The following is a 13625-nucleotide window of genomic DNA, read 5'->3' on the forward strand; positions in this document are numbered from 1 at the left end:
TTTTTTTCTTTTCAGACCGTTGAACATGGGTTTCCGCATCGTCCCAGCGCTGTGGCCTTTGACCCCGAGATGAAACTCCTGGCGATCGGGACCCGCTCCGGTCTCATTAAGATGTATCCTTTCACTTCTGTGTGTTCTTAGCTTAATCATTAACTGTATGGTGTGTATTATGTCTGGAGCTGTGGACTACTACTTCATGTTTCATCCTGTTCTATATGTGATGGTAGCAACCATACACAACGATAAAGAACTCTGTTGAAAAAGCTCTAATTATACTATTTATAGGCTTATGTATGATTATTCAGATCACAATGCTGTGTAGATATTACTGGTAGATGACATCATCCCTTTGCCTTAGTGCTTTTGTGGACTTCTTTTGAGCTCCACGTAACCCAAATACACAACGGAGCACTAGAAATTAAGGTTCTTTAGACTGCCAAGGGAAAAGTCTGAATGTAGAGGTTGATCCCTACATTGCGCGACACATGTCATGTTCTGGAAAAGTACTGTAATTTCCAACACGAAAATTGGACTCACCCAAATCAGGGTTCTAGCTAGTGCACTTAAGCATAGTGGGCAAACTACGCTATAATTTGTGACCACTATGCTAAAATAAGGGCCACTACGCTAATTTTAAACTAGTGTAGTGGTGCTTTGCTATCATTTGCTTGTTCAACAATGTCTAATCAATGTCTGAACAATGAAAATGATTATATGCCCCTTCTAATTACATGTAATGTTAACAGAGTGCCAACTTTTAACTCTACATTTTCAAAATCTCACCGTGGAAGGGCCAAGACCCCCCTTCCACACCAATCTCCTGAATGGTCGCTTTGCTACCATGCCATTCCCACTACGCTAAAATGAAATCCTGGCTAGAACCCCACAAATTTACACATGTCATGTTGATAAGCAGGAAGATACCCAGTCTGGGCGTGGCACCATGATACCTGTGTGGTTTTGATATCCTGATATAGGCAGTATCTACCTGTGTTAGTCATGGAGCTATTTTTGTGTTTCCTGTATTGGAAATGGCTCAGAAGTACACTTTACAGTAATTACACACAGGTCTAAAGGGAATTACAGTCATCTTGTATATCCCTGAATCACCCGATGTCTTCGGGTATTGTTGTGTTGTCACACTCGCTGCACCTGTGGTCCAATCATGATGGCTAATTCTGCTAATGTGTTAGGGCAGCGGGGTAATCTGTTTAAAACGTGCAGGTGTGTTCTGCGGCCGGGATTTTGTAAAGGACATGCTGGGCTTGTTAGCTGTGCTTGCTTGTGTTGACAGCCTAGCAGGGTGGTAGCATGCAGGGAACAGTAGCAGACAGGTGTATGTAGTCGTTGAGACCAACTGGGACAAATAGAGCCAATCCAATGTTTTCCCATGTTACCAGTAGTGTACTGTACGATTAATCAAGTGTGGCTTTAAATTAATCCAACCTTAAGATACTGCAATTAGCACAGAGCAGATTAAAATGTTATCTGTCCTCATTAAAATGGGTAGAAGTCAGTTTTGTTAGCACAATCTCTTATTCACTTCCTCCCACATAAATTCTTGAGATAGAGTTGTTTTTTCTGGACAAATTGTTGCCCTGTAGCAGAATGTTCAGTAGCAGATGTAGACTTGTAACCTAAGGTGATAGGGAAGGTGTCAGTCCAAGAGGCTGCAGCAGAAGTATGCCAAACATGCCGGGCCTGACCCCCTGAACTGCTGTGGCCAAACCCTGTCTGTCAGCCCAGGGTTACTCCAACACTACGCTCTCCCTGACATGTAGCAACTGCTCTGACTCTGGGGGCCTCAGTCAATGGTTTAAACTTAAACTTGGGCCTGGAATGTGCGTCTGTTGCTGATGGGTGACCTTCACCCCCTGACATGTGAATGCTGACTTTTTTTGGCAGCTTAGAGGATGTATATGTGGTGGTTACTGTTTCACTAGACTAAATGAAATGTGTCCTGACGTTAAAGCGACTGGTTTAAAATAGAAATGTAGCATGGTCTATTAACTGGCACTGACAGAAGACCTCAGAGACATGTATTTCTGAACATTGTGTAAACCAAGAAAACACTACATTGCAGATCTTCTACAGGGATTGAAATTGTTGACCTTTATAAGTTTATGATATAGATCTCTTTAGTGAAGTACTAATCTATACTCTATATATGTTGTCTATTTTCCTGTTAAATGGGCTATGAAATACGGAGGTCTATAATAATGATACCACAGAGTGTTTCTTTGTTAGGGTTGCAGGCCTGCACAAAAATGGGTGTGGCAGGTGGTCACTGCACAGAAGCAATTGCTGTCTCCTGGGATGAGGCTTGTTGTGTGTTCAGATCTCACTGTTGGGAGGGATCCTGCACCAGCTGTTAGGCAGGAGATGAAAGCAGGCTCTGTCACGATGATCCAGTACAACTTGAAAGTATGTACCTCCTGTCAATCACCCTGTTGTAAAGGTCCCAGTGTCTGACGACTTGCACTGCTGTAGTATAAAGGAGGGTCCAGAGGTGGCCAAGGAGTCAAAGCTGCCTGTAAATGCCTGTTAAACACATCTTTCATATGCCCTGACCCTTGTAATATGCCTGGGAAAGTTATTTAGAACATATAACCACCAGCATTGATATTCAAGACTTGTATATGGAAGACCTACTGTGTTTATACTTCCTGGCCTTAAATGGGAAGTGGTCCTATGACCTCAATCCTTGCACCAGTCCCAGGATGCAGGCTAGGCTTTGGGACAAGGTTGATGTTGAAAAGTTGAGACCTCTCTCAAAAGGATACGGAGTAACTGAGCTGGACAATTCTTCCATCGCTTTTCACAAACAGTCCTTAAGGTCAAGTGGTAAGAAGGCTGGTACAGGAGGTCTCAGGGTTAAGTGCTAATGGTTCCTTGAATGCTCAAGATTTTTAGTTAATATATCACATTCTCAGGTGAAAAAGCCAGCCTCCCCAACATTAAGTTCAGTAAGTTTGCACTCAAGCGATGCAGAAAAAATTGTCATAAACCAGATAATAAAAATTTTGTAGTATTTTATTAATCTCCAAGCAGATCCTACGGTGCCATTTATTTACTAGGATTCTTCACACTGGAGGGTATGGCGGAACAGGTGTCAAAAGACACCATAAGATAGTATCAAAGCTGGCCAAGCAGTATAGCCGACCAAAGGGAGTCAAACGTGCACCTACGGTGGGTTTTATACTACATTATGCCACCGTGGATCTGCATGGAGATTAGTATTTTATCAACTTGATGTGATACGTGTAATTTATCCCAACATGACCTTGAAAAAAAAAGACCAAGTCTGAATGTTGTAGTGTTGAAGGCTTTCCTTGAGAGAATAAGGAAGAGTGAAATGGGAGCCCATACTTCAGGTGATCTTGATGGCGCGACAGGCAGGCGAGGTAGAACAATGATTTACCTGTGACAGGTTTGACAAACGTAAATAAGATCCCGCCTGCATGGCTGCAGCAGAATGGGCAAACCTCGGGGGTCATGTTGATTCCCCTGTTCAATGCCTGGCTCAACAGTCAAGTGTACCTTTGTGCCCTTGGCTTTGAAGCGGTAGCCTGGCCTCATTCATTGCCATCTTGTCCCCCTTGTGAGACAAACTTGTCATTGATGTATAGGTACAGACAACGTGGACCAAATTTGTCATGGAGGTACACAAAAGGGGCAACCACAGCCTACTAACCCTTAGTCATGCATAGTGTCCGTTAATGACAGAGAAATTGCTGTCGGTATACCAGTCAGGTTTACCTTTTAGTTTTATTGGCACATCGAGTTATTTCTTTTATCAGTTAAAACCTGAATGTCTGAGCATTCTGAACTTAAAGTAGGTACATGTAAAACGGGTGACCTCAGATTGAGGACGAAGCATGGCGCTTTTTCGTTAGCTGGTAGTGCAATGCGGCTTTGCTATAGCTTACTCATGCAGCCAGGCATGCCAGGTCACCTCTACTCTTGTCCAGTACACCAGTATGGGTGTTCTACTTTAAGTTTAAAATGCTCAGAAATTTTAGGTTTAAACTGGGAAAGAAGTAGGTGTAGAAGCCCTAAACCCATACTGTTGTCCGTGATTGATGTGTTAATAAGGTCTGCAAGGTTCCAGGTATATAGCATATAGCAGAGGGTTAATTGTCTGGAACATTTCACTTTCCTTTCTAGGTAGCAAGTAATCTTCTACTGTTTCTACCATAGGCAGGTCATGCAAGGTAAAGTTTTTTTTATTACATTGATTGATGTAAATGCATCAGCCTGTGTGTCTGTTACCAATCATTTCTGTCTGCGTGAAATGCTACTGAACACGAATGTTGAAACGGTTGGTGTGTAATGCTTTTTAAAGTGTGTCGGTGAAACTGCATCATATCTTCTGTTTATGGCCTACAGTCAGATGGTCTTATGAGAATATTTGGCTTGTGCCCAGCAATTCACAGCAGAGAGTAATAGCCCTTTTAGTAACAAGTATCGGACATGTCCTGGGTGGATTGATGTCAGAATAGCTTAGCTTTGATCTTTGTTACAGGCCAACGAAGGCTAGTTTCTCTCCTTGAATGTCATTGTGTTGGTTCAGCTTTCCTTCCCTCATATATTCTGAAGCTATTCTCCCATGTCCAACCTACCTCCGATTTGCGACGCTGCCAAACAATTCATGTCGCACCAGACAATGACTGCCTCCTTTGGAATTCGCGAGCTAAAGGGTAGATCTTCAATGTTTTCTTGATTCCTGCGCTCCCCCAAGTCCCTTTGTCAGCAGGCACCGCCACATCATACATACAATGACTTCATCCAAAAGCAATTCATGTATTTTTCATGCATTGGTAAGAGTCGCAGACGTTAATGGCTTTCCACTCCCAATTGTTGGCATGATATCTGGCAGGAGAAAAGAGATGGGGATGGAAAACTCACAAGGGAGGGTCCTAGAGGGTGATTTACATGGGAAACTGGACGTGTTTATGGCTCAGTGCATCACAAGAAAAACTGGGAAGCTAAGCACATGTGTGATATTGACTTAACCTAGTAAGAAGGTAATAATCTAACAGGTGTGGGGACTGTAGACCACATGGTAAATTGGCTCAGGCCTGGCACAATAATGTTGTTCTTGGACCTCAGGAGGAAGGAAGCTTAGTCCTAAACTCCCTGGTCTGAAAACCAGATCCACAAATATTTAGATAGCAGCTGTCTTTGATCCAGGCTACACCATGTTGAGTACCTGTATTGTCATGTTAGTGTTACTACGAGCACTGATATAATCTACTAAGCAAACATCTGTTATTGAAACGATTTTGTCTGGGTTGGTATTTTTGGCATAAGTAATAATCAAATTATAGTAGTGAGGCTAGTAAGATTGCAGTTTTACAGTGAAAATTTTAACATAGGTTTTTTCCAGTTAAAATTGTGTAACACTGGCCTGTTATTTCTGGTGTTCAGCTGTACGGTATTACATGCGTAAGCCTCCTCAAGCAGCGTACCGTCATGTAGCACAAAATAACAAATCTCTGACGTATGGCTGGCAACAGCATTGGATACAGGGGCCAAACAAATGTTGCCAGGGTTTGATCCAGGTCAGTTGGCTGAATGCAGCATACATTACCTCGTCCATAATACAGGCTTGAAAGGTGTCCCACCAGCTGTCACCCAATTGTATCAGCTTTTGTGGCCGCCAGCTCCACAGAGGGTTTTCCATCACAGGAGGACTGGCATAAGGAATGGCAGCACTCTTTCTTATATCAGTGTATGGCTTAAGATGCTGTTTCTTGCAATATGTGATTCACTATTTCGAGCTTCTCTAGCTAGACAAGTTGTATTTACTTTTTCTGCCATCCAGAAGCTTTCTCTGTGGGTTGCAGGTAGGTATTTCAAGCCCTGCGATGTGCAGAAAAATTTGTCATGTGCATGGAAAAAATTATTGTAAGTTTCTGTCTATATTCTTGAACAAAAGTTGAGGCCCAGCTGCAGAGATTATGTGCGATATATGTCGTGATCATGTCACTTTTAAGCCCGACATTAAGGACGTCAGTATCAATGATTGTGGCCTTCAGGCTCGTTAAATCAATAGATCCAAAATGGCAGGGATAATGGCGTGATTTACCACCCAATAAATTGGGCGCCTTTGGTTTTCGTGGCAGCCATTTTTAGCGAGAGCGTCGGTTCAGAACAGGTCGCGCACACATCTAATGGCCATGACGTGCGCTGAAATTTTCCGCAGGGCTGAATTGGACGGAGAAGTGGAGGTGATAGATGTTAAGGGTGTGGGGAGAGGGGGGGCGCTGATTGGGCTGCGGACAGTGATCTATGCCGGTGAGAAAGGGGAGAGGGTTAATGAAGTGCTTTCCCAGGCTCAAGTGCGAGAGTGGTCTTCTAAAGTGCAATGTTCTCCGCCAGACAGACGCAAATAGCTTCACTTAGTCGTTGAGACGAAGGTATCGAGGATTGATCCACTGCCTCACGTTATGGTGTGAGTAGTCTATGCATACTTGATGTCCTCCTTAAGCCAGTGGTGTTCGGGGAATACAGGGCTCAAAGTGCCCACCTGCAATTGGAAAAAAAAAGAGATTGTACTTTGTAGGACAGGTTAGATATGAGCAACTTACAAGTTGACTAGCCAAAAGAAGACAAGCTCCGCATTCTGAATCACATACTGTGGGAGACAGAAAGTATATCAAGACCTTCAGTGGTACTCTGAATATTATGATTGGGACTTTTTATTACACCATCAATTGGATTTTTATGCAGCATTTATGATTTATACAAATATTAAACACGCATCAGTTATCTAGATTTAGAGAGACTTTCAGTATGACGAAAAATACATGAATTACATTTAGATGAAGTGAATAAATGTAATGCCAGCTCTCACAGAATATCCTAGTTTGATATTTTCTTTCAGTAATGACCTATTTTTGTACTTGATTGGTGTCGTATGCAGACAATACTGTGATATCAGTACCACCTGTTAGATGTGTGCGATGTCAATATAGTTTGAACATTGAACAGGATCTTCGTCTGGATGCCAGACATGCTGCACTACAGGATCATCCCCTTGGATAAGGAAGCCTCATGTCCTGATCTCTTATATCTATCATGAAGTGTCTTGGGGGAACGTTGGCCTAATCTCCAGGCAGATTTACCAGTGGCATAAGATGATATCAGACAGTATCAAAGCTGGCTAAGAAGTATAGCTGGCCAAAGGGAGTCATCAGCCACGGTAGCCAAACACACTCCAAGGCTTCACTCCTCTGACAGCTTTTGATACTATCTTATGCTACTGTAGGATCTGCTTGGAGAGTCATGTTGGCCCTAGAAACAGTCTGATATCCAAGCTTCATTATGCTGTGGATTTAAATGTTTTAACACGCCTTGGGGCTCCAGAAACTGTGGATAATTGTCGGTCATTGCACCAGGGGCTTTCCTATTGACATGTAGGAAAAAAAGACCTGCAGCGTAGTACTGGTAGTTACCAGGGATAATTGCTGGCCACACGGTTCCAATTACTCGCTATCTCAGCGAGCAAACCACACCTATCTCTACAATTAGGACCACTGCAGGTTTTACCATAGTTATCAGGTTGTTGTAATAGTACTAATACCATGTATCCAGTAGCATAATGCATTGTACGGTGATACCTGCTCGATCCCACAGGTACAGATGATGATATGCTTGATCTATATAATAAGGGATAGTTTTATGACTAAATATGATACAGATTTTGATTACGCAGATTGGAATAAATCCACTACAATTATGAAATGTTGTTAAGTTTTTGAAGGCCATGTACTATGTAATCTTATGATTTTATAGACCGAAACACGTAAGTCTTGAAGTAAGAGAACTTTTAATCTTCTCCGTTGTCTAACCCCATATGCAATATCCATCCGAACAGCTACTTCAGCCTGCGAATATGTTGATAAAATGTTATGACGCGAGTTGTAGATGAAACCATGCAATTTTGTCGCTTGCTGTTCCAAGAGACAGGTTATTGCCCAGGTATGCCTGAGTTATTTTGTTTACGGAAGATCTCGCAGATAAAGAATTTTGATTGAACGAACAGGATGCGTGGAAGTCACAATCCTGTTTCCCTCCATATTAATCGGGTAATGCGACTGAACCCATTCCTATAACCTGAATACTTGATAGGTCTTGTCTTCTGCTCAGAAATGTTGTTGACACGAAGACTGTAAATGGTAGAACCCGTATTACTTCCGAGCTGGTACAGAAGGGCCGACAGTGATGGATTGTGGGTATTGTTGTGACAATCTTGGTGTCCGACTTTATCGCAGGATCTGGGACACTCGTGTTTTCAGCCCACTGGGCAGACACTCCCACTCAGACAAAAAGGAGAAATAACTCTGTTGAGATGTCTATGGTGTATTGAATTTACCAGACTCAGTGTCGTTGTCCACAACTGAACGGTATATCAGCATGTCCTTTCCCTCTGTCTGGGTAAAAAGTGTACCAGCTTGAGTGATGAGCCATACCTAGATCCTTTATTCCCTCTTTCAGTTTAGAACATCATCCTTCATGTGCTGTATTTAACAAAACTAAAGGAACTTTCTAGAGCAAATTTAAATACATTGCACAAAAATGTGCTGAACATGCATATGATATGTAAATAGTAGCTTCTGTAGTCCTTTATGTTACATCTAAGTAAGATCTGCTATTGTAGTGTATACGCTGGTAATCTTCTCATACAGACACTGATTCAAATGCGTGTTGTATATAATCTGGTATTTTGGAAAGCTGAAAAGATTATCGGTTCAGAGGTCGCTTAATATCTGATATGCAAGGAGGTAATCTCCAAATCGAATTTGATGGTAAAAGTTTTATAGTGTCATTTGCAGCAGTATGGTTTTCCGATCCCCTTAGGTGAAATCTGTATTGTTATTGACAGGCCATTCAATTATAACCCCGTCCTTCTTACATTATTCATATTGATGTGTGTTTTTACTGCAGAGGGTCCGGCTTATCAAATTGCACAGGGTTATTGCATTTCCACTTCAATTGGACTGCAAACATGTAATATCTGCAGAGAGAAGTGGTTATGAGATGACGCACAAATATTTTGATTATGCTGAAGGTTGTGATGGAACGGTAGACCAATAAGACCATGGGAGTGAAGGTTGACTGTAGACTTGGTTGGAATGGCATCAGCTTTATGTAGAACTGCAAGAGAGTAAGCCTGGAAGGCAGGCTACTATCATTATCTACAAAAAAAATGTATGAAAAAATGTGAGCTGGCCAGTGTAGACGGTCTTGCTTTCAGGCTAGAAGAAGGAAATGTTCATTAGACACAAAGAAATAACATTGTAGACCAACCAGGTGTAAAAAACATAGAATAACCTGTTAAAACTATGAAGTTACAATGATGACTACTTAGAGTCGGAATTTTATCATCACAAACTGAAGTTTAAATGGTTTTTTTGTGTCAGGGATGTTCACAGCATGGGCGTGGCAGGTAAATGAAATGTAACAGCTGTCACTACCACCTGAAAGATAGTGTGCTATGTATAGTGTTTGATCAATACGATAAAAATTTTGTTACCAGTAACCTCTTGGGTTCATTCTGGTCTGGGTTTGGCCTTGTTCCAAAAATATAAGGAAAAGAAATGGCAGGATAAGAATGTTACATGATTTTGGCAGCAAGAGGAAGGTTTCTTTTGGGGCACAGGAAACGGTGGTTGATTGATAACCTTGTGGGCATGTAAGCTTGTAAGGTCATCATACAGGTCATGCAATTAAGATATCTGTTCCATGAAAATAGCAGGCTCGCTCCCCAGGCCTACGAAAAAAAATGTTCTGTTTATGATTACCTGGCGAACCCAAGGAAAAACCTGCCAACCAAGCTTAGCCTTTCTTTTGAGCAAGGGACATGAAATTTCCAACCTGAGTGATATGAATGGAATGCCATATGATATTGCAAATTTTCTTACAGAACATCAGAATTTACAGTGTTAAACTATATAAAAAGAGGTCCCCCCTAGCTATAGTATGTACCATTTTTCAAGGACTTGTTATCAGAAACATACCATTCATTTTCCTGGGCTTCAAGGCCTTGGGCTTTGTTCTATCTTAATCTGCAAAATGGAATGGCTAAATTGGAATTAATGTGTTGGATATGCTGTGAAAAATGACCTATTAATGTCAGGATAGCTTACGGGTTGGGGTGACAGATGACGATATTGCATGTCAAGCAAGAATGGCATGTACCATTTGGTATGCATGGACAATAGAATCTCTACGTTATTTAGGTGATGATAAGTACAATGAAAACAGCTCAACTAGTCTGTACTCTAAACAAATAGCCAAAAGCACAATGTTCTACAGCTATTTTAACAGTTGCTGTTTGTGATGTGGCACCATTCATGCAACTCTTTAGAACTACAACTATTAAGTCTAATTTAAAAACAAATTTTGCCAAATACATGTATAAACATGAGTCATATAGTGTGACATTTTGAGGATCTTGGCTGGATTCCACCTTGTCGAGTGATGTTTGTGTTGCCGTATGTTAAGAGGTACAAGTCCCCTGTAATCTCTCGCACCACCAGGTGTTTTGGCATCTCTGATTAAAGACAAACACCTTGAGGGAAGATGATGTCATACTGTTATTGTGTACACAGTCAAAAGGCACTTACTGTATGTGGTATTTCAACTTCTCCGAGTTAGATAATTTTCCACAGTAGAAGATAGTATTTGCATTACAAAACCGGGTGCTAATTCAAATTCAGGTGATTTCTGTCATGATGGTGTGCATTTCTAAAAGTCTAACCTAGACAAATTTCAAGGATGAAAACTTTTTTTTTGTTGTATATTTTGTCAGGGCTGTCTCTAACCTGTCAAAAATGTCATTTTAAGCTTATGTATGAAAGTACATTTCCAACAGGTTTGTCATTTTTGGGATGGATGGGTTAAAATTATTTTCTTTCCCAACAAGTAAATTTGGATGGGTCCTTTGGACATCCCCGTAAACTAATTATTAGAAGTGTATTGTCCTGTGTTCACAATCCTGTGTTGACCTGTGCCCAGTAGAATTTCCTTGACCAGGTGTTCCCAGCTATGGCCAGCCAGGTGTGGAGTTCTCAGCCAGACACTCGGTGGAGAGTCAGATCATCAGGCTCTTCTTCCTGCCCAATGAGGTGAGTCTATTTATTCTATGTTGTTCTATCACATTGAATAGTCCTCCTTGAAAAGTCCTTCCTACACCTGATGCTGCATCTCAATTTCAGTAGCCCTGGGCTGCACAGGTTTGTGCAATGACTACAGTAGGGAGCTAGTCCACTGGAAACAGTGTGTGTTCAACTTTCATACTCTCTCCCAAATGCTGAGTGCTAAGCACACAAAGCAGCATGTACCATTTTTGAAGTCTTTGGAATGATTCGGTTCGGGATAGTCTACTGACTGCAAGGCTCTACCTACTTGGCCATTGCACTAGTTTACTCAACATTGTATACTATAAGGATATACCTGCATAAGTCTATACCTGGGTCCTGAAATACAAAATATATACTTAATGAAGTGTTAAGGGTAAAGAATTTGCATTATTATATAATCCATGAATATTAAATATGGACGTTATATAACCCATGAATATTGAATATGGACCTTTCACTCTAAATGAAACATTTATTTGTAAAATATTCATTTGTAAAACATGATAAAATTTCTTCGCATAATACAATTCATGCAATACCTTGCCGTTTGGTGTAAATTTTGTATGCCTCTTTTGCATGTTGGCAAGCAGAATGTTAATCAAAACTTGCTACAAAAATTTGCCAGCTGCAGCATTTGATTTATGTTTTGGCACTTGCTGTTATTGGAATAAAATGAGCCGAGGCGGATGACGGATGTAGGGCAGGTGGTTGAGACTCGTGGTAAAGCTCCTTTGTTCGCTCCTGGTATGTAGTGTAAAGTGTACTTACACTTTTGACTTATTGATCCCGTGCTATATTGATCTTGCTCTCTGTTTCCAGCCAAATCGAAATTCAGGTTCCCACACCACAGGGTTTAACTAGTTTTCTAAAATTCACTTGTCCTATCGGGCAAGTACATAAAAATTACTTGCCCAAAGTAACATTTCACTTGCCCTAAATCTTTTTGATTTGAAGAAAATAATTCTTCTTTCTATTTTCGCTTCCAGTAATGAAATTCTTTAACTTTTGGCTCAATTGTTCTCACTTACTGTGTTGAACAATGCTTGTAAAAAAGTAACAAGTACATGTGTATCAAAATATCACTCAACGAAAAATCTTAGTTGCCCAATTGGGCAAGTGGGATAGGACATGCACTTGCCCCATCAGCAATTTCACTTGCCAGGACAATCAGACTAGTGGAGTTGTCCAACCCTGATTCAGGTTCCCACACCATACCTCAGTAAGGTGGGATGGGCTCGGATTCCACAAATTCACCCTTAGGTATCGCGGTAAATTATGCATCAATACAAAACAATACTGCTGCTATTAAAGTTGACGTAGAATTGATCAACCGCAATGCTTTCAATAATTGAACGCCAATATGGGTAATTACATGTCTGAAAATTAAGGTCTGTCCTTGAAGCAAGGTCGGTGTTATGCAGATGAGGTCGTGCCGGTTAGATTTGTCGACAGTTGCGTCTGTCCTGAAGTTTATGCTTCAGGGGGGAGGAGCCCCCAACCATTGAAGTCCAGACATTCCAGGGGAAATTCTCCGGGTTTGTTTTGCAGTCAGGCAGGCAGCGATCCTGTAGCCGGACTAGTGGTCGGTTTTTGTTTGGTAAACCTTTGGAAAACCTTGCCTCAATGGAGCCTGAAAGCATGGATATATAAGGGACAGTCTAACCACAGAGACGTATACAAGTGAACTTAGAGTAGGGAATGTTTTAGTATCAACAGGATTTAACGCACCAGAGAGTCACCCCCAAACCATGCAGTTCCTTCCTCAAAATTCTTGTCAAATTGTTTTAGACAGCTGGGTATCTCAGATGGCATGTTTAAAATCTTTTGACATTTTGATGCCCATGTCACTGATGATAAAGAGATGTTTCAGCTATTGGACACAGGAAATTAAGACGATAATGGAGCTGAAGACAAGTCTAGCAAGCATTTCTCTGACCATAAGAGTTGTGAGGAGTCGACGTCATGCAAGAACAGAAAGCCACGGCCCTTCCCTTTTATGTCTGAAGAAATGTTAGTGTAAAACAATGTCCATATTTAAGATAAAACACATGGCCCTCTCCATCCGCAGTTGGCCAAGCTCAGAGACAGTTTACAAGAGCAAATACCTCCCAAATTAAGCCTACACCCACCTATCCCATTCTGGTAGTCTCTACCAGACTCCAGATCGGGTACAACACAGCCTTGTATACAGCACTGTAACGGTTGCTCTCACTATACCTGGCTGCTTCTTTTTGAATCCTGGTGATAAGAGAGCCGTGAAATGAAGAATGACTGTGAGCTGTTGCCTGCTCATGTGTGCTGAAAGGAAACCTCCAGGGGAAATTAGGAGTCTCATTGCAATTATTTTCAGATTACTACAGGCACTGTTGATGTGTACTCTGCAGGTCTCAGTCCCGGGGGAACGAAGGGTTGAAACAATATGTTTACCTAGGGGAGGGGTACTAATTTGTGGGCTAAGTGTAGGGGTGTCAGATA

At 41.4% G+C, this 13625-nt stretch overlaps 1 protein-coding gene across 4 annotated transcripts in view; it reads left to right on the forward strand.

The window, feature by feature from the left end:
* The window catches only part of LOC118428735 (lethal(2) giant larvae protein homolog 1-like), a 35187-nt gene that overhangs the window by 2220 nt on the left and 19342 nt on the right, over positions 1 to 13625 (forward strand). For all 4 annotated transcript variants that reach the window (XM_035838910.1, XM_035838913.1, XM_035838912.1 and 1 more), the window contains exons 2-3: positions 16 to 113; positions 11054 to 11135. In XM_035838910.1, the coding sequence (XP_035694803.1) occupies positions 16 to 113; positions 11054 to 11135 (180 nt within the window). The remainder of the gene's footprint in view (positions 1 to 15; positions 114 to 11053; positions 11136 to 13625) is intronic.

Source organism: Branchiostoma floridae, chromosome 13, assembly GCF_000003815.2.
Source record: "Branchiostoma floridae strain S238N-H82 chromosome 13, Bfl_VNyyK, whole genome shotgun sequence".
NCBI lineage: Eukaryota > Metazoa > Chordata > Leptocardii > Amphioxiformes > Branchiostomatidae > Branchiostoma > Branchiostoma floridae.